This window comes from Jatropha curcas, chromosome 2 (genome assembly GCF_041381405.1).
Source record: "Jatropha curcas cultivar XTBG-Jc1 chromosome 2, XTBG_Jcur_1.0, whole genome shotgun sequence".
Lineage (NCBI taxonomy): Eukaryota > Viridiplantae > Streptophyta > Magnoliopsida > Malpighiales > Euphorbiaceae > Jatropha > Jatropha curcas.
The window spans coordinates 31647913-31669487 of record NC_143152.1 but is presented as its reverse complement, the minus strand read 5'-3'; the positions used below and the strand labels follow the sequence as shown (position 1 = coordinate 31669487).

The 21575-nt window shown below is 34.1% G+C and overlaps 2 protein-coding genes across 5 annotated transcripts; both read right to left on the bottom strand.

The window, feature by feature from the left end:
* Window positions 1-542: 542 nt before the first annotated feature.
* Window positions 543-8432, bottom strand: LOC105647637 (phytyl ester synthase 1, chloroplastic). 3 transcript variants are annotated; one of them, XM_089717440.1, is made up of 13 exons: window positions 7330-8432; window positions 7107-7158; window positions 6446-6501; window positions 6186-6344; window positions 5980-6084; window positions 5209-5315; window positions 4329-4450; window positions 3294-3402; window positions 2952-3049; window positions 1927-2296; window positions 1489-1602; window positions 1125-1210; window positions 543-1024 (listed from the first exon to the last, which is right to left on the bottom strand). In XM_089717440.1, the coding sequence occupies exons 1-13, from the start codon at window positions 7781-7783 to the stop codon at window positions 703-705; spliced, it is 2154 nt and encodes a 717-aa protein (XP_089573566.1). In that variant the 5' UTR covers window positions 7784-8432; the 3' UTR covers window positions 543-702. The 3 variants fall into 3 exon arrangements, with proteins under 3 accessions (XP_089573566.1, XP_020540264.3, XP_089573565.1); XM_020684605.3 differs by having other exon boundaries at window positions 2916-3049; window positions 7330-8431; XM_089717439.1 differs by having other exon boundaries at window positions 543-1003; window positions 2916-3049; window positions 7330-8421.
* A 1821-nt stretch (window positions 8433-10253) lies between these two features.
* LOC105647638 (phytyl ester synthase 1, chloroplastic) lies at window positions 10254-19781 on the bottom strand. Of its 2 annotated transcripts, none has more exons than XM_037640176.2 (13): window positions 19629-19781; window positions 18243-18294; window positions 17546-17601; window positions 16634-16792; window positions 16420-16524; window positions 15587-15693; window positions 14676-14797; window positions 13764-13872; window positions 12580-12713; window positions 11644-12013; window positions 11181-11294; window positions 10833-10918; window positions 10254-10717 (listed from the first exon to the last, which is right to left on the bottom strand). In XM_037640176.2, exons 1-13 carry the CDS (start codon window positions 19669-19671, stop codon window positions 10417-10419), a joined length of 1758 nt encoding a protein of 585 aa, XP_037496104.1. In that variant the 5' UTR covers window positions 19672-19781; the 3' UTR covers window positions 10254-10416. The 2 variants fall into 2 exon arrangements, with proteins under 2 accessions (XP_037496104.1, XP_012089189.1); XM_012233799.4 differs by lacking the exon at window positions 19629-19781 and adding an exon at window positions 18500-19574.
* Window positions 19782-21575: the final 1794 nt, after the last annotated feature.

Genomic DNA, 21575 nt, shown 5'->3' with positions numbered 1-21575 from the left:
AGTAAAGACTAGTGGTGGTGGCCTGGCTAGTGAGTAATCACTGGTGGTGGTAGCTGGTGAGTAACGACTAGTGGTGGTGGTCGACAGTGGTGGTAGCCATTAGTAATTAATAAATTGAAAATTGTATATTTATAAATTTATGATGAATTTATTAATGTCTAGGAAATGTTTTCCATGAGAAGTCATTTTCCTTTATAATAGCTTAATTTTCCTTTAATGAGAAAAATATTTTTCGTTGGACTGATATTCGTGAGCACTGCAAACATAGAAAAACAAGTTATTTTTCAGAAACAAATGTAGCTTTTGTTGCAAACAACAGCATAAGCCAAGCAGGGGCGTTTCAAGTAATCTTTAAAGCAAAGGTTCGGTCCTCAGCATTTTAGTCATGCTCTCTTCCTGCATAGAAAAGCTAATTCTAACTGTCTTCTAATATCACAAACAGTTTCCTGGGAAACAACCAATCACTGTCTTCTAATGCAAACTACAATATTTTCTCATATGTTCCAAGTTACCATTTTTCATGCCTGCAAAATAAGTTTAAATTGCTAGTTAAAAACGCGAAACCTTCTTTTCATATATAGCTGGTTCCAGAGGCCCCATAGTTTTCATTACATGTGCTTTCTCTTGTACACTATTGACTTTCAGTGAATCAATAATTGTATAGAGGTTTTAAAACTAACTACTGCCTTGTCTATAAATCTCTTAGGGATCAAATGCCGGTACTTTATCCAAAGGAGAATATAATGCACGATGTAGAGTTCTATTAATGACATTTCTATAAGGATCTTCCTCTCGCTTCTTCAATAGGTAGTCTATATTGCGTCTAACTTCGGATTTTACCTGCAAGTACATCTCATTCGCATAATTTTTGTCTTTCAACAGTTCTTCCTTTCCCTTTGTTTCAATGGGCTTGCCGAAAAGAAAATAAAAGCGACCGGGTAGTTTAGGCAAAAGGCCCGGAGGAAATAGTTCTTGGCTGGCAACCTCTCCTTGACTCTCATCCCTATAATCAGAAACATAATATCTGTCAAAACAAGATTCTATATAAAGTTAGCTGGTATCTTAACTTGATCGTTTTCCATTTATAGGAAGCAAGAAAATGCCATCTCATGGAGATGATTCACCTGATTCTTGGAGCAGTTCGAGTAATCTCTCTAATGTAGTCGTTCACCACAGGGATTTTCATCAGATCACAGTAATCAAGGACCAACTGCCACATCAGACAATACCATAACATTGTTATAGTAAGCATAAGAATAACAGCAAACTGAAATTTGGCGGAAAAAATATTATAGAACTCTTATTTTTTTCAAACTGCTTTTTTCTTTAAACTGCAAACATTACAGAATTCTTCTGAGCAGGAGGGAAGATGGTAAGTTAACAGAATAAAGGGATGTCTATCCAAGTGCCTAAATCATTCCAATTTTGGGTGTATATACCGCACAATTTACCTAGTATGACATAAGAAAGTAGTAATCAGTAACTCACTTCAGCTATGTCATCTGCTCCAACAACACCAAATGGTACAATTGTAGCCCCAAACCTCGCAGCCATTCTCACAAATTCTTGTTCAACTGGCCAAAATAACTGATACTCTTCACCCTGGAAATCATAACTGTTATGGATGATTCACAATCTTGAAAAGTAAATAACTTATTTAGAGAAAAAAGTAGCAGCAGAGAGGTAACAGCTAATGGAGATTGTGGATAAAATACAATGCCATTTTGCATGTATGGAGAAACTGCAATACTAATATGGTATCACCTATGGATAGATAATGAAGCTGTGAATGCCAACAACTTCAAAAAAATTTAATCCTCCATCTTCTTGCTAACATTTTCGATGATACCATTATGAAAAATGGCAGAACAAAAACTTGGATTCCAAATAAAACTTGTTGAATTCGGTTCAAGAAAGTTAGTCTACTTTGTAGTGCAGAGCCTCCCGTGTACCTCCTGGATAAAGAAGTACATGTGATTTTGCTGAAAGCAATTTGAAAAGATTGCTTGCTGTGACAGGTACTGCACCCATTACTTCTATCCAATCAGATAAAGAAAATTCATTAGATGAATTCTCAAGCGCCCCGTTAAAATGTGTTGGATGCGCTAAACCACGCACTACAATATTCTTCTCTCTCAAGAATTGCTCAACAAGGGAATAAACTTCAAATCCCATCAGCATGTGGTAACCAACTAATAAGACAGGACCTTTATCCGGAACTCCAGAAAGACCTCTTACTATCCTTCCGTCATCCAGAGTTGAGAACATAGCAGAACCGGTAGCAAAGCGCAAATTCCTGAAATGGATGTGATTTTATTGTTAGATTAACACTGAGATAGACGAATTTATGTAGTGGGATGCAACTTAAAAAAGCTGATCATCCTGGCACAAAACAAAGACAACTTAAACAAGCTGGTTTACACAAAGGTGCTCGGGTAACCTAAACCATAATTGATCAATAAGTTGAGAAAAAGATAGAGGAAGTGAAGGGTGAATGGACCATGAAAAAAGATAGAGGAAGGAGGTAAGGAGTCAATTGAGGCCAACTTGAAATTTCAGTTGACTTTCTTCTGCTAGCTTTAAGATTGGTGGTAGTGCTAAGGTTTAGACAATCAGAGAGGGAAGATTAACAAAATGGGAGACTACGAAAAGACTGAGCTAAGTAAACTTAAAACAAATGGATGTTGCAAGAATAAAACTGAAAGAAGATAAATCCCCTTTAATAAGTTGAGAAAAGTCATATGTAAAGTGTTTCTAATAAGATGAGAAATCCTCAGGCTTGACAATGATTCAGTTCTCGTGAACAAATTCTAACACAAATGACAAATCTATGATCAATCATAGTTTCAGTTTCTAGATAAAACTGAGTCCCCAGACTGTTTAAGAGACTAAATATGAAAAATCTGGGTAATTACCCAACTACTTCGTTAAAGAAGGATTTGAATTCTGACATGCTAGGTGGTAGAAAGTCAGAGACAAAATCAAGCCTCCTTGAACGACGGTATTTGCCAGTGCCTTTAATAATAGTGAGCAAACTAATCCCATCTTCCTGTGCCATCAAACAGAAGGTTCTATTAGAGAGGATAACAAAGACTAAAGCAGCCAATTCAGCTTGTCTTTCCACAGTGAAACAGTGCTCAAGAATGGAAGCTAGTGAGGAGTGAAAAATGAAACATCTGCACAGAATTACCATACAATTTATGAGTACAATTAATACAACTGGCCATGCATGAGCACATATACACACATAAAGACATTTATTTCAGATGTATAACATGCTTCTTCTCACATACCAGTAGAAGTGTGTGCTCGTTGTCTCTGAAGTTACGAACTATGCAATTCTGTAGTAAACTGTTAAGACGCTTGGCTTCTTCACAACTAGGGAGCATATAATCCTTGCCACTATAATGAATACACCAACAAACTTCAATATTCCATTGATCTTTACCAATTCTAAAATGAGTAGCACGCAATATCAGAAAGAAAATCAAGCATGTAAAAATTTGGGCTAAGCATTATTTTCTGATAAGGGAAAATTATGTGGTCCTAATTTAAATAATCAAACACTTATTGCTATCAGATGTATACAGACGTGCCAAGCAATAACTAACAATTACATAGACAAATACATTTGTCTAAACCTGGCTGCTAAATGCCTAAGTCTAGGAAACTTTCAGCTGTTCCCATTATTTAAAAAAAGAGTACAGGAAACAGGAAAAAAAAAAAAAAAAAAAAAAAAAAAAGGCATGCATCTTGATGTTTGGAAGAACCTTTAGGACTCATTGAAGCAAGTGAAAGGTGGTTTCTTCTAAGCATAGCTACTTTGTCTCATTACTTTAAACTAGAGTACTCTTATTGGATAAGGATACCTGGAGATGGGGATGATAATTCAAAAACTTCACATTATAGAGAAATCTGCATTCTAACCTCTAGGCATGTATCTTCCGATGCTAAAGAAACATGGAGCTTTCAAGGTCTTTTATGGTGTCTTTTACAAATTTTTATGAAAGCTGATAAAGCACGCTAGAGTCTCTTTAACCTATGAAAAGGTTGGTCCTAAGATTCTATGTTAGAAAAGTGAATTAAGGCTTAAAATTTTACAATCTGCCACATTTTCCTTCAGCAACATTAATCAAATTGTATAATTCAGCATAGTAGTTAGAGATGCATCATGATTAGTGAGTAAATCATTATATAAATTAAAGATCAAGATGTCAATTTCCAAATTACTTTCAGAAAACATCTGATACGCAAACCAGATGAGAATGATATAATTAATTATGCAGAAAGAATAAAAGAACCACATTAAGTCAAGGGAGAATGAAGACCTGACAAGCAACAGCACTTCAGCTTTTACAGCATGAAGACGTGAATTGACATAAGCAGCAGCTGATTTAAGCAGTTTCAACTTCCAAAGAAGAGTATCCTTTGGAATGATATCGGCCAAAACCTGAAAATAAAGATATTAACATATATGCATAGTCCTAAGAATAATATTTAAACAGATAAAACACTAAAAATGACCTGAATGCACATTAATCATTTTATTTTACTTCAGAACAAAGTTAGCCTTTCAATCACACATGTAAATCACCTATTTTATTTTTATGGGCAGCCATTTCCACTTATTCAAAAAAAATAAAAATAAAATAAATTTTTTATTAGATGGTTGAACTGTACCTAAAATTCTAAGCAAATAGAATGGTTAATTATTGTTTTTTTTATTATTATTTTTGCTTACAAAACTGAGACAGTGAGACAGCTGTTAAGGATTTCACAAGAAAATTTTCAAATTTCAGAACAAAAGATTGGTATTTTCCAACAGCTGTAGTAGAATTCTAAAATCTTGTTGCTGATAGCCTTATTCAGCCCATGGCTAACATCATATTCCTTTCAATTACTTTGCCAGTCGACTGTAACAAGCATTTAGAAACAGCTGCCAGGATCTCTAATGTATTACCGTGTTTACACAATAGTGCTAATCATGCCTAGTATGAAGCATAGTTTATTCAGAAAAACAGAAAATTAGCAACAAGGTGGGAATTCAGAATCAATTTCATCTACTATTCGGACCAGTTTGTGCCCAGGAGACAAATATTCCAAATAGAAATCCAGTTGTGAGAAATTAAACACAGCACAAGAGACCAAAAACAATTAAAAGGAAAGAAATAAAAAGAAGTCTAGGCAGCACTATTCTTAATTTCTTACAGAAAGTAGTGGTATCAAACCAACAAGATTGCCAGAGAGTTTTTCAATTTTTGATCTAGAAGGAAGCGCATAGTCGATATCAACCATTGCCATCTTCAATGGATCTCCTGGTCATTAAAGGAAAATTAGAAAAAAAAAAAAATAGAGCAATTTTCTCTTTTGGATGAGGAGAATAAATTATTTGCATTATTTTTATTGGAGACCAAAGCAATGTCAAACTGTAAAAAGTTCCTCCTAATATTGACAGTTAAAGCCTTATACGATATCTGATTGAGATGTTCTGAATGTTGGCTAAGTGTAATACGAATCAAAGTGTTATTCAAGTAGATTCATGCTACATGTCCCCAGATTTAAACTGTTAAAGAAAGTGCATAAATTTTCAAGGAGTCCAGGTTCAGGATTTTAGGAATGATACAAGCCATGCAATGGCCCGGAAAGAAAAACTTTTTGTTTTTATGTTCATCTTTTACCCAAAAATCAGTGCATAAGTAGGTACTGGAAATACTACAACTAGGAGATCAACAGAGGCTTTAACAAGATTAACTTAAATTATTCTCCCAATTTCAGCTGTGATCAATTCTTTAAGTTACAATTTATGAATTCATACTTCATATTAAATCAATCAAACACATTAGTTTTCAATTTCAGGCATCAAAAAGATCCAGATTCAGGATTTCAGTTATGGTACATTTACTGACATATTTTATAAGCAGTAAAAACTAGATGAATAAAAAAATAGAAAGATAGAGAAAGAGATCATGTATGGTGTACCCATAATGAAGCTAAGGAGATAGGAGACTGCATTATTAAACCCATCAGGTAAAGCCTCTAAGACAGGAAGCAAGGGTTGTAGCTGTGACCTGCCAAATGATGTAGCTAAAACAAAAGGCAATAAATGTCAGACTAAGATGGAGGGTAGCAACAAGGTCTTGCCAAATATAAGTGCGAAAAAGGTTCCTGTTTAGCTTGGAACAGACCTGGATTTACCAGTATCAATACAAGGTCAATTTTAGGATTACGGGCAGCAACAGCAAGTGCTAGACATCCCCCCAAAGAATCACCCACTAGATAAATGGGCTTAGCTGGTGACGAAACTTGCTCAATTCTCACAGTTTCTTCAACAAATTTCACCAATACTTCATGAAATAAAATTCGTCTTAGTGAATTATCAATACAGAGGCATTAAATAACTCGAAAAGGTTAATTCCAATAAGTTTGCAGGATCAAAGACTAATACTTTCGAATTGTGTTCTGTCATACACTGGAATATGAAGACACTGAACTTCAAACACCCTGCGCTCATGAAAATTATAATAGTAGAAATTACGTTTTCAACTGAGCCAAAAATAACAGAGTCGAACATGGATTAACCATTTAGCATTACAATTTACACTGGTTACAACATGAAATTGAAAGAGGAGAGATTGTTAACTAGCTCTTTGAAACAGGGTAATTCATGCAACTTGTATGAAATCACACAGCACACACCACCATGCACAACAAAATGGGCCAAAGGCATTGAATTCAGACGTCGATAGATCACGAACTACTACATGGTTACATTTATGTATTGAAACATATGTTCACAGCTTCCTTTGCTGAAAAGCATCAATGCAATAAATTTAGTTCTGTTCAAACAGTTTTTAAAGAGGATGTTCATGCAGAATTTCCTCCTAATGTGAATTTTCAATCGGCAAACAGATCACATTATAATATTAGCAATCTGTGTTCTGGGAACAGTCATCTGAGAGCAGATAGATTGTTCCAAGACAGTGCCTATTTCATTTCCCATACAACATGATTTTAACATGCTTTCACTGTCCTTTTTTTTTTTTTTTTCTCATGGATAAACAAAAACATATTTGAGTTATAGTAAGGGCAGAAACAAAAGAACTTACCTCCCAAGAGCTTTATGGTGCAAAGTAAGTCCCAAGCCAACACCATCGATCCCTTTATGCATCAATGCCAAAAGAAAAATTCAAAATTTTAAAAGCCTAAAAGATTACACGGCTAAAAGTTGAATCCACGAAAAACTGATCAAGCACCAAATGTTCTCTCTCTATAGAACTTGTAGCACAGTCAAATCTCAACTTAGAGTCTCCACGAGGGGGCAACGATTACCTGGTAAAAACAGAAGAATTGGAGAATTTTTTAGAGGTTTCCCGCATTCAACAGGGCAAAACCAACGAGGTGGCCCTCCATCAGGCCTAATCATATCCTTGGCGACATCTAGATAATCCTTTACTGTGTTAGTTCCATATCCATCATCCCACAACACTTTCAAACCTTGTGAAACATCTTTCACCCACTTTTTCTCAACTCTAGACTTCGATCTACCATCTCCTTCATCAATTAAAGGCCCAGTTTCCCCTTTCTCCCTAACGCATCCATCAATAAGAGCTCCATTCTTCTCTTTCTGTCCAATGAAAGAAGTTCCATTCGCTGAAACTGAATCAGATGACAGCGCTGTCGAATCATGACTACCCAAACACTTAACCCTCACTTGAAACTGAGGCTTCATTTCTGAATTTTTCAAAATATAAGGTGATGGCTGGAAATAAAAAACTGATGCCATGGCTTGAACAAGAAATGGCAGACAGCTTTAATCTTTTATAAGTTTCTAAAGGAACAACTTAGAACTCCTCTCAATTATCCAGCAACTACAACAAAATTTGGAGAACTTCTCAAGTGCTTGCACTTGAAAAGGGCTTCAAATTAACGCAGATGCTTGGAGAACCACATGCCTCTTATTATAATTGATAACCATTTTCCATGATTTAACACTGAACAACTTGGGAATTTCTTCAAGAACAAGTAAGCAGTAAAGTTAGACACTTAGGCTTTTCAAGTTCTGCTAGCAACACTCTAACTTGAACAATCACAGCGTCCTGTTATCTGTGTTTTATAGACCCTTTTCCAGATTCGCCTACCAAAAGAATATGAGCTGCTTTCACGTGCCAAATTAGCGAATTCAACTTGAAGTAGCAGCAAATGAACCAAGCATGCTTAGAATGTCTGCCTAAATTACTCTAACTGAAACACTCATACGTTTCATGCCCTTCTTGCTAATGTTAAAAAACTAAAAAAGAACCAAAAACAGGGAAAAAAACTTGAAGGGGAACCAGAAAACAAAATGAAGTGGACAACTTCCAGAACAGGTATTTGAAGTTCTTATGTGTGACATATCTCAAGTGAAGTGAGCCAACGGATAAAAGAAAAAAAAAAAAGAGCCAAGAAACTTGAAAACATTTTTTCCTGTATTTATTCTTTTGAGCCGGTAATGGATGGTCCTTTTTTACGTGACTGAATGCAGGCAATTTCTACAATTTCAGCTTTTCTCTCTCGACGGTTAGTAGTTAGCACATACTGGAAAGTTGCGTTGGTCTTATTGCAGAATTGCCACTTGGCTGTACTCTCATTGCTTTAAAGAGTTTTACACAGCAATAATGATGGAACTCCTCGCCGCAACTACGAACTGCTGACGGGTACGTCTTCATTATATTCAAGTGACCCATCCTTTAAAATTAAAGTGAAAAGTGAAATTTTTTTTATTAAAGAGTAAAATAATTAAATTTCTGGAAAATAACTCAAATTGTTTTCTTGTAATTTTTAAAAATATTAAAATACTTAATTTTATAGGACAAATAAATACTTATAATTATGAAAATTTTATATTTTAGAAAAATTTGTTGTTATATATGAAAACAATGTAAAAATTTGATAAATTATGATAGTTGCTACCTCGTTGGTGACCGATGACTAGTTGCAGTAGTAAATCAGTAACAGATAGGAGTAGCCATAAGTAATTAACAAATTACAAAATATATATTTATAAAGTTATCTAGACTTAAATAACCTAGTTTTAAATTTCTAGTTTTAGATAATACTATCTTATATTTTATAATAATATAATTTTCATTTAAATAATTATTTTATCTTTTCATCATATTTCCTTTAATGGATATAAATTTTTTTTATTGGATACAAAGATTTTTTTATGTGAAATAAATATAAAATTTTTTATATTTTTTATTTTATAAAGTAAAACTAAGAAAATTTCTATTATTAATTTTTCTCATAAAATCACCAACTAAGTGAAATAAAAATTAAGTAAAACACTTTAAACATGAAAATGATATAAAATTTCAACGTCATATTTCATTAAAAAAATTACTTCGTTCATTGGATAGAAGATTTTATACCTAGTGAATAAAAAATAATATTTAATCAAATACTGGTATTTTTTTCTATGAAGAAGGGAACAAAATAAAAATAAATAAATTGTGATAAATATTGAGAACAAGACTTTAGAATTCCATTTGTAATCCGTTTCTACTCTATTGCGACAATCAGCAGGAACAATTTGAATGAACGCGTAGCAATGGATAAAAATTCCGTTTCTAAAAGAAGTTTCTAATCATTTTACACGTTACGCATCCCATTTACCGCCAACTTTAGCAACGAATATTCCATTTCTAAAATATCAGTTTCTAATTCGCTTCTGTTCCGTTTCCAATCCGTCTCTAATCCAGGAAAAAGTTTCTAATCTCTAATTCTGTCTTTAATCGGCGCAGGTTGGAAACTATTTCCGTTTCTAAAAATCCGTTGCTAATTCGCAATTTCTTCGGGTATTGTAATTGATTTGTAAATGCCCAAAAAATGTTTTCTTTTTTAAAGAATAGGAAGTCGTTTTCTTTTAAAATAGCTTAATTTTTCTTTTAATCAGAAAAATATTTCCCATTACACTGATTTTTCTAACCACCCCAAACATAAAAGAAACAAGTTATTTTTCAAAAATAAATGGAGCCTATAGTTGCAAACAGCAGCAGCATATGCCAAGCAGGGGAGTTTCAAGTAATCTTTAAAGAAAAGTGCAAGTGCTCATCATTTTAGTGATGCTCTCTCCCTGCATAGAAAAGTTAATTCTGTCTTCTAACATCACAAACAGTTCCCTGACAAACAACCAATCACTAAAGCAAACTACAATGTTTTCTCATATGTTTACCACTGTTCCAAGTTACCATCTTTCATGCCTGCAAAAAATGTTTAAAGTGCTTGTTAAAAGCTCGAAAACTTCTTTTCATATATAGCTGATTCCAGAGGCACCACGGTTTTCATTACATGTGCTTTCTCTGGTACACTGACTTTCAGTGAATCAATAACTGTATAGAAGTTTTAAAATTAACTACTGCATTGTCTATACATCTTTTAGGGATCAAATGCCGGTACTTTATCCAAAGGAGAGTATACTGCACGATGTAGAGTTCTATCAATGATATTTCTATAAGGATCTTCCTCTCGCTTCTTCAATAGGTAGTCTATATTGCGTCTAACTTCGGATTTTACCTGCAAGTACATCTCATTTGCATAACTTTTGTTTTTCAACTGCTCTTCCTTTCCCTTTGTTTCAATGGGCTTGCCGAAAAGAAAATAAAAGCGACCAGGTAGTTTAGGCAAAAGCCCCGGAAGAAATAGTTCTTGGTTGGCAACCTCTCCTTGAATCTCATCCCTGTAATCAGAAACATAATATTAGTCAAAACAAGATTCTATATTAAGTTAGCTGCTATCGTAACCTGATGGTTTTCCATTTATAGGAAGCAAGCAAATGCCATTTGATGGATCACCTGATTCTTGGAGCAGTTCGGGTAATCTCTCTAATGTAGTCATTTACCACAGGGATTTTCATTAGATCACGGTAATCAAGGACCAACTGCCACATCAGACAATACCATAACATTGTTATAATAAGCATAAGAATAACAGCAAACAAAATTTGGTAGAAAAAATAAATTTTTTTTTTTTTTCAAACTGCCTTTTTCTTTAAACTGCAAAACACATACAGAATTCTTCTGAGCAGGAGGGAAGATGGTAAGTTAACAGAATAAAGGGATGTCATATCTAAATGCATTTTGGGTCTATATACTGCACAATTTACCTAATATGACATAAGAAAGTAGTAATCAATAACTCACTTCTGCTATGTCATCTTCTCCAACAGAACCAAATGGTACAATTGTAGCCCCAAACCTTGCAGCCATTCTCACAAATTCTTGCTGAACAGGCCAAAATAACTGATACTCTTCACCCTGCAAATCACAACTGTTATGGAGGAATTACAATCTTGAAAAGTAAATAACTTATTTAGAGAAAAAAGTAGCAGCAGAGTGGTAACAGCCAATCGAGATTGTGGTATAACATACAAGCAATTCTGCACATATGGAGACACTGCACTGCTAATATGGTATCACCTATGGATAGATAATGAAGCTGTGAATGCGAGCAACTTCAAAAATTTTAATCCTCCATCTTTTTGCAAACATTTTCATTAGATGAAATCAGATAGATATTTGATGATACCATTATGAAAAATTGACAGAACAAAAACTTGGATTCCAAATAAAACTTGTTGAATTGGGTTCAAGAAAGTTAGTCTACTTTGTAGTGCAGAGCCTCCCGCGCACCTCCTGGATAAAGAAGCACATGCGATTGTGCTGAAAGCAATTTGAAAAGATTGCTTGCTGTGACAGGTACTGCACCCATTACTCTCATCCAATCAGATAAAGAAAATTCATTAGATGAATTCTCAAGCCCCCCGTTAAAAAGTGTTGGATGTGCTAGACCACGCACTAAAATATTCTTCTCTCTCAAAAATTCTTCAGCAAGGGAATAAAGTTCAAATCCCATCAGCATGTGGTAACCAACTAATAAGACAGGACCTTTATCCGGAACTCCAGAAAGACCTCTCACTATCCTTCCGTCATCCAGAGTTGAGAACATAGCAGAACCAGTAGCAAAGCGCAAATTCCTGAAATGCATGTGATTTTATTGTTAGTTTAATACTGAGATAGACGAATTTATGTAGTGGGATGCAACTTAAACAAGCTGATCATCCTGGCACAAAGACAGACGAACTTAAGCTGGTTTACACAAAGGTGCTTAGGACCTAAACCATAATTGATCAATAATGACTAATCATGGATATGCATGCTAGCAACCCTTTGTTCCTTGTCCAGTTTAATGACTTTGTTTACTCATAAGGAAAAATATGATAAACAGAAAAGAATAAAGAAAAAAAGATTCTTATAGTTGATCCTAAGATTGAAATTGAAGTTGGCTTGAGTTTAGTCCTTATACAGGAGGATGAATCAGCTTTATAAAATCAAAATTTTAATCTTGAGGTAAACCCAAGATTTTAACTTTCTTTCTATCTGAAGTGTTTCTAATAAGATGAGACTATATATAAAATTCAGTTCCCATGAACAAATTCTAACACAAATGACAAATCTATGGTCAATTACAGTTTCAGTTTGCTAGATAAAATTAAGTCCCAGACTGTTTAAGAGACTATATATAAAAAATCTGGGGAATTACCCAACTACTTCATCAAAGCCAGATTTGAATTCTGACATGCTAGGTGGTAGAAAGTCGGAGACAAAATCAAGCCTCCTTGAACGACGGTATTTGCCAGTGCCTTTAATAATAGTAAGCAAACTAATCCCATCTTCCTGTGCCATCAAACAGAAGGTTCTATTAGAGAGAATAACAAAGACTAAAGCAGCCAATTCAGCTTGTCTTCCCACAGCGAAACAGTGGTAAAGAATGGAAGCTAGTAAGGAGTAAAAATGAAGCTTCTGCAGAGAATTACCATACAATTTATGGGTACAATTAATGCAACTGGCCTAACAATACCTTATTAGCAAGAAAGACAGGTGCATATTGCATTTTTCATAAGCAAAATATTGGTCAATGAAAATCATTAGATATTTTGCACTTACAAATGACAATGTACTTGTGCGAAACAAAACAATCACAAAAGGCGCTACATAAGTAACTATTGCATAAACATGTAATAATATCTATCTTACTCGTGTTAATGTGTAATCAATGTCAAATTTTAAATTTTTGATTCTGAACTTAGCCCTTATCAGAATTAGATCATCACAAAAATGACCAAAAGCAACCATTATCAGTCAGAGGATATGCATTGCCATGCTTCTATGCAAGAGAACCCAATGCCTCAAATTCTTAAAGAACACAAATACTGGGAGGAAATGTGTGAAATTTGAGACCTTGATCCTTTAGCTTGCTTCAGCAGTCTCAATTACTTCAGTTTTAGGCTTATAGCCTTGAAATGACTGTGGCACCAGTTATCCTGATCAAGTGAGGCATCGTAAAAAAATTGCCACAGAAGTTAATCGTGTTTCTGGCTCTACAATTGCTTCATAAAAGTGAACCACCCCCTATTTTTAGAGAGCCTGAAGTTTAAGGAGAAGGGAATGGAATTCCATTCCCAGAACCATCTCCTCAAGAAAAAGAATGAATACATGACAGATGGTTGACATAGAACTGCCTCTGCTAAGTTGAAAAGGTCGCTTATTTATTCAATTACCATGCTGTAAGGTGTTGATTCAAACTTGAAAAATAGCTCTGATTATTCAAGAATGCTTAAAAAGAGCCTACAAAAACTTCAATGTGTCATGTAAGGCACATGCTCACATGCATATACAGCACTTATTTCAGATGCAGACATGAATATGATGATTCCTCTCACATACCAGTAGAAGTGTATGCCCATTGTCTTTGAAGTGACGAACTGTGCAATTCTGTAATGAACTCTTAAGACGCTTAGCTTCATCACCACTGGGTAGCATATAATCCTTGCCACTAAAGTGATACACGAGTATCAAACTTTAACATTTCATAGATTTTTACCAATTAAAAGGTGAGTTGCGTACATTATCAAAAGGGAAATCAAGCATGTATACACTATTTTCCTCCAAAGAATAAATAATCGATCCTCATTTAGTAACCACAGACTACATTGCTATCTGCTGTATACAGATGTGTCATAGCAATAACAATTAGAAAGATAAGTACATTTTTCTTGCAGCTAAATCTCAGAATGTGTACAGCTCCCTGTTTACTTAAAAAGACAATATGAAACAAACATGCTGTATCTCTTTTTTAAGTAACCAAAGGCATGCATCAGTTTTAGTTCGCAAAAATAGATGAGAAGAATCTCTTTGACTCATTAAGGCAAGGGAAAGGAAGTTTCTCTTGAGCACAGTTACTTTGATCATTCTTCACTGGAAAGAAAACTGAGAGATGGATATGACACTTTGAGTATTTCAATTAGAAAGGAATCTGCATTCTAGTCTCTGGGCATGTACAATACTTTCTTGTAACAGTTTTGATTGTCTCCTAAAATTTTTGTGAAGCCTGATAAAGCTCACTAGTGGATTCTCTATAAATTGTGAGAAGTCATGAACTTTTTACAATTTATTAGATTTCTTTCAGCATCAGAGATCACAAATCATGTTCTTCGCAATTATAATTACAGATGCAAGAACAAGCTGCCAATTTCCACATAACTTTTAGGAAACACTAGATATGCAAACCAAAATAGAAGCAATAAATTATGCAGAGAGAATTAAGAAAGAACCACAAAGTCAAGGGAGAACAAAGACCTAGAAAGCACTAGTACTTCAGCTTTTACAGCATGAAGACGTGAATTGGCATAAGAAGAAGCTGATTTGAGCAGTTTCAACTTCCAAAGAAGAGTATCTTTCGGGATGATGTCAGCCAAACCCTGAAAAAGAACAGACTAATACTTGTGCAGAGCCCAAAGGATAATATTAAACAGATAAAAAGAATTATAATTATCTGAATGCACATTGAAAACCAATTTATTTTACATCAGACACAAAGAAGTCAGTCAATGAATAACAGGACCTGGAAATTATTGTCGTATTAATGCAGTGCATGTTTCCACTCGATTTAATGATTGTAAAGATAACATGGTATTGGAATTAACAGAACTAACTACGTGATATCAATCCTTTGCAGGTTTAATAAGGATTTTTCAGTAAAGAATTTTGGCATTTTTGAGTATGCAAACAGCCACATGGGATATGTTGCAGCACCCAGACCAGGATTGACGATTTGACTTGTGCTTGAGTAAAAGTCATTTCATATAGTCTAATCTTGAACCATAAGAATAAAGTTTCTTGCACCCCCCAAAAAAAATGCAACGAAAATAAAATAAATGTTTATTAGTTCAGACAAACTATGCCTAAAATTACAAGAAAGCATACAAAAATTAAAACTTCTTCTTTTTTTTTTTTTTTTTTTGGCTTACAAAAATTACTAAATGAGAGCTCATAATGATTTCACATGAAAATTTTTGGGTTTCACAACAAAGCTTAGTATTTTACAACTGCTTAGGTACAAGCACAATCAATATGTAGTGCTTATGTAGTGAAACATAGCAGAGTATCTAGTTATTGGCAATTAAGAAGTTTACAAAGAGACCAAAAACATCAAAAACAAAACAGAAAAGGAAGTACAAAGGATAGGCGGTGCAATCTTAATTTCTTACAGAAAGAAGTGGCAGCAAAGCAGTAAGATTGCCAGATAGTCGTTCAATTTTTGATCTGGCAGGAAGTTTATATTCAACATCAACCATCGCCATCTTCATTGGATCACCTGGTGTCATGAAAAGAAATAATAACAACACTATAGCATTTCTTTTCTTAATAGGGTGACACAACCTTTAGCTTTCTTTCCCTTTTTATCTCTTGGTGACCGAAGTAATTAAAACCTTAGTAAGTAAAAAGTTGAACTTAATAGTGACTGTTAAGCTTGATAGGATAAACAGCTAAATTAGGATGTTCTAAATGTTGACAAAGCTTACTAGGAATCAAATGCCAATTCAAACATATTTATCTGATGTATCAAAACTGTATTGAATCACATAGGAAGATGATGAAAGTTAGAAATGTAAACTTGCACCAAAATAGATCATATGTACAAGTTTCAAAGTGTCCAAGTTCAAGATTTTAGGCATACTATGAGCAATGCAATGGACCAGAAAAAAAAAAAAAAATCTCTTTTATGTTTATTTCTTACCAAGAAATCATGGTGCAGAACTAGGAAATGGTAATCCTAAAATCAAGAGGTCAAGGAAGGCTTCAAAAAGTTTCACTTTATTTACTTCCCTGATTTTTGTTGTGATCAATTACACCAGTAACATAATGAATTCATGTTTCAAAAGTAAATCAACAAGACGTATCAGTTCCAGGTATCAAATAGCCAGATTCAGGATTTCAGTTATGGTACATTTACTGGAAATATGTTAAAAGTAGTATAAAAAGATAGAATTTAAAAGGAAAAAAGAAACTGGGTAATGTTACAGAGCAACAGATCAAGTACCCATAACCACGCTAAGAAGATAGGGGACTACATCATGTAATCCATCAGGCAAAGCCTCCAAGAGGGGAAACAACGGTTGTAGCTGTGACCGGCCAAATGATGTAGCTAAAACAAAAGGCTACAAATATCAGACTAACTTGAGGAATTATTAGCCTGGAAATCATCAAATATATGGTGAAGAAAATTGCTGGTTAGCTGGGAAGTGGGAACTAACCTGGATTGGAAAGTATCAACACAAGGTCAATTTTAGGATTACGGGCAGCAAGAGCAAGTGCTAGACATCCACCAAAAGAATCCCCCACTAGATAAATTGGCTTTGTTGGTGATGAAGTATGCTCAATCCTCACAGTTTCTTCAACAAATTTCACCAATCCTTCAAGAAATAAATTCCATCAAGTTATAGATAAATAGCAATTTTCTCGTTAAAAAGAAAATGCAAACACTTAAAGTCACATGAGCACATTTCTGAGGGGACTAGAAGCTCCAATCAAGAAACTCACGTACAATAATCTCAAAGACCAAAGGCAAAACATAATGGTATTTACTTTGTAGCCAAAGTATTAGCACTAATTATAGCAGAAAAGCAAGCCAATTCAATTTAGCATCAACAAGCTCGCAAAGTGTGCAGAAGTTAAGAGACAGCATATCTAATTTGCCAACTATCTCATCTCATGCCTCATTCTCTCTGACAAATAACTAATGAGAAACTTCAGAAGATAAAATACAATTTTTGTTTTGCTACTTTTGCTTAATCAATTATTTTATTCTACAATAGGTTTTGCTCAGTTGTCAATGTTTTTATTTTTACCACTTCTATTTGAAGGAAATGATTTCAGATCACATGAATTTTGGAGGACGAATAGCAAAAAGTGTTGCAACTAGAATGGCTTTAAATGGTTTCTTGAAATCAGCATATGCGAACTAGAACATGCACGATCCAGCATGCCTTTTGCATTACAGTAGAGGTAAACCGTTCTTATTTCACTAGCTAGCTGCTAATATACATACGATGGATTATCATATAATCATGATCAATTTCATCTTAGTGAATTACCAATGCAGTGGATTACTAAATAATTCAAGTAAGTAAATTCCAATAAGTTTGCAGGCTTTCAAGCTGTGATACCTTCAAATGGTGTTCTGTCATATACTGGAATATGAAGGCATCTAACCTCGAACGCCCTGTGTTGTGAAAATTATATTATTATAAAATCAGAAACCATTTTTTCAGCTGAGCCAAAAATAACAGAATCAAACATGGATATCAATATCAGTCATTACAATTGCACACAGTGCAACATGAAATTGAAAGAACGCAAATTATTAACTATTTTTTGAACATGAGGAAATTCATGCAAATAGTATCTAAAGTATGACCTGTGTTGCAACATTACACACCATCGTCAACAAAAGCCAAAATGAGGGCAAAAAAAAAAATGCAAACGTAATTGAATTGAATATGGGAAGAGGTCATGCACCCTTGCTAATACATGGTTATATTTATGAATTTAAGCATACGCTTATAACTTTGTTTGCCATAAATCAAACAGATTTATAGGAGGATGGTCATTCAGAATTGCCTTTTAATCTGAATTTTAAATTGGTAAACAGATTATACTAACAAATTAACAATCAAAGGGTGTTTTGCAAGCAGAACAGAGCCAAAGGTACCACCAGACAATCCACTTATTCAGTTTCTCATACAGCATGATTTTGACATACTTTTGCTGTCACCTTTCGAGATAGACAATCCAGAACTAGATTGTACAAAACTGAAAATAAGTCCTTCTAGTTATAATTAAGATGAAAATACAAGAACTTACTTCCCAAGAGCTTTATGGTGCAAAGTAAGTCCCAAGCCAACACCATCCATCCCTGCATGCACCAATACCGAAGGAAAATTTCAACATTCTAAAATCCTATGAAGTTACACAAGTAAAAGTTTCGGTCCAGCGAAAACTAATCAAACATTAAATATCCAAATGAAGCCAAAATCTCATGAATCAGAAATTCTGTTCTTTTATGAATATGTTCCTTTTCTGTAGAACTTGTAGGTTCTCCACAAAGAGACAACCAGTACCTGGTAAAAACAGAAGAGTTGGAGAATCTTCTAAAGGTTGCCCACATTCAACAGGGCAAAACCAACGAGGTGGCCCTCCATCAGGCCTAATCATCTCCTTGGCTACACCAAGATAATCCTTCACTGTGTTGGTCCCATATCCATCATCCCACAACACTTCCAAATCTTTTGTAACATCTTTGACCCATTTTTTCTCAACTCTAGTCTTCAGTCTCCCATTTCCTCCATCAATCAAAGCCCTACCTTCCTCTTTCTCTGTGCCTCCGCCAATAAGAGATCCATTCTTCTCTTTCTGTTCAATAAAAGAACTTCCATTCACTACCACTGAATCAGATGACAGCATTGTTGAATCACTACTATCCAAACTCTGAACTCTCACTCGAACCTGGGGCTTAATATCTGAATTTATCAGAAAATAAGGTGATGTCCGGAAAGAAAAAACTGATGCCATGGTTTGCATAATGGCAGGCAGTTATCACCGTTTATAAGTTCCTAAACGAACAGCTTAGAACTACTTTCAAGGATAAAGCGATTATTAAGTACTTGCACTTGAAACGGCTTCAGATTAACCAAAACGCAAAGAGAACACAAGCACCTAACTGATAACCATTTTCCTAGATTCAGTATTGAACAAATGAGGACTTTTTTCAAGCACCAGGCAAGCTGCAAGTCAGAAACTCAGGACCTTTCCAAGTTCTATTAGCACTTGAAAGAGTTGTATGGCCTAATACACCAGGCAACTCACTGCATTCTTAAACACTATAACTTGAACATTCCCACCACCCTTTTATCTGTAACTTTTGGACCCTTCTTGAACATTCACCAACTAAACAAATTAGAACCTCTTCCAAGTACCAAACAACAGTAGAAAACACTTAGAATGACTCAATGATCCAAGACCCTTTTTATCCTCTTGCTTATATTTTAAGAAGGAGTAACAACCAAAAAAAGCAAAACTTGAAACAGACCCAGAAAGCAGAACGAAGAGAATTCCTTCTAGAACAGTTATTTCTAGTCCTTATGCGTCACAATGAAATAGAAGCTAATTATGATTATGATAGTGATAAATAGCAGAAAAGTTTAAGAAACTTGAATTTTGGATTCTTGTAATTAAAGGTCTGATTTTTACCTGTTCTTTTGAGCACTGAGTGGTTCTTTTTGTGCTTGTACATGGGCCATTTTCACTTTTCACTGGTCCTTGTGTAGCCACACATCCAGCATATTCTCTCTCTGCATCTGTCCATCCTCAGCAGTTATGTTTTTATCACACGCTAGGAGAGCACGTTGGGCGTTCGATTTTGCTGCTTTGTCATTGCTTTAAAAGATTATTTTACAGAGCAATAGTGGAATGGAACTCCGTTGGCACTTCGACAGCAACTAACAGTAGCTTTTTTTTTTTTTTAATCAAAAAATTAATTTGTAAGATTCTTTTATTAATTAAATTAATCATCTTAAAGCTAATCTGATACGTAAGTAATCAATCATCGGAATTATAAATTCTTAACAATAAGACCATTGTCGTTGTTTACCGTTAATACTGAGAATGAAAAAGACGGTTAATAGTTGTAACTGTGCACTGTGAGCAAATAATTGTACAAATCGCGAACTCTCCATCCAACGATGGAACTAGAATTATTATTATTTTTTTTTCAAGAAAGACCAAAATAAATTTCTCTCAAGAGAAATACGCAGTTTTTTTTATTATTTTTAAATAGACGTTTTAGAAAGTGATTGAACAAATATCTATAACAATGACATAGGTGATTTTGACAATATTATTATTGGCAATAAGATCTGTTGATTCGAAAACTTAAAAAAAATGCTGGCCAATGAATAATAAATCATTTTAATTTAATTTTTTTTTAAAAAAATTAGTTTTAGACTCATAAAATATTAAATTGCAAAACTTTATATACTGTACTACCAATAATAACAAATGAACTCTATATATAAAAGAGTAGTTTTTTTATTCAATTCAATCAAATATAATTGATTATTATATAATTTTAAAAAATTAATATATATTTTTCAAAATACAAATAAAATTTTTTATAAAATGGGTTTTGTTTGAACCAATTGCTGGTACCTACCTACCAACCAAATTGCCATTATTGGGGTGGCCTTTCTAAGTGACAATGATTTGTCAGGGTATACTGTACTACACTGTACTATACTATACTATAGAGGCAGACCAAAGATAACCCCATCAAAACGACTGGACGACGTAGCATTTGCCACGGAAAGCCAAACCCGGCCGAGGAAAATAAAAAGGAAAAAATCTATTTTCTTCATTGAGCTTTTCCACTTTTGTCTACTTAAAATTTTTTTTTTTTTCTTTTAATTTTCTGCTATTAATTTAATATATTTTGAGGATTACTGATGTAGCTCCAAAACAAAGTTAAGTAATAATTAATTAATGCACTATGAATTAAGTATTTAGATGACATGTAGGCCTACTTATTGGGTTTTAGATTATACTGTACCATGAAAAAAAGAAAACATTATAGGAAATCATTGGCTGAACATAATTAAAACGGCATCATATGATCCATTTGTAACTAAGTACTCACTAATATTTTAATATTTTTCTCCATGTAATTACAAGTTCACATCTTCCTCCATCTATTGCTCGTTTAATACCCTCCACCATCACTCTATCACACTTCCAACCTCCAGCTAGAGCACATTATCGAAATAAAATTTTTTATTTCAAACAAATATAAATTCGAAATCCCTATTTTTTCAATTATTTTCCAATACCCTTAAATCAAAAGGAAAAAAAATATGTTTCATAAAAAAAATAATAGTATAATAGTGCCTAGCTGAACGTAATTTCTGTTCCACCAGCATAAACATGTTTATGTTAAAAACAAATTTGATAAGAAGCCTTAAGAAAAGGATGCCACAGAAAGTATAACTACCATTCAAAGGAGAATCATGAACCAAGTGATTGCTTCAAAAATGGGCCACAAGTAGTCACTTACTGATCATATTCTAACTTTGAAAATAAAAGAAAAAAAGATTGAAAAATAAATTATTTCACTGATAATCCAATAGGAATGACATAACAAGACTC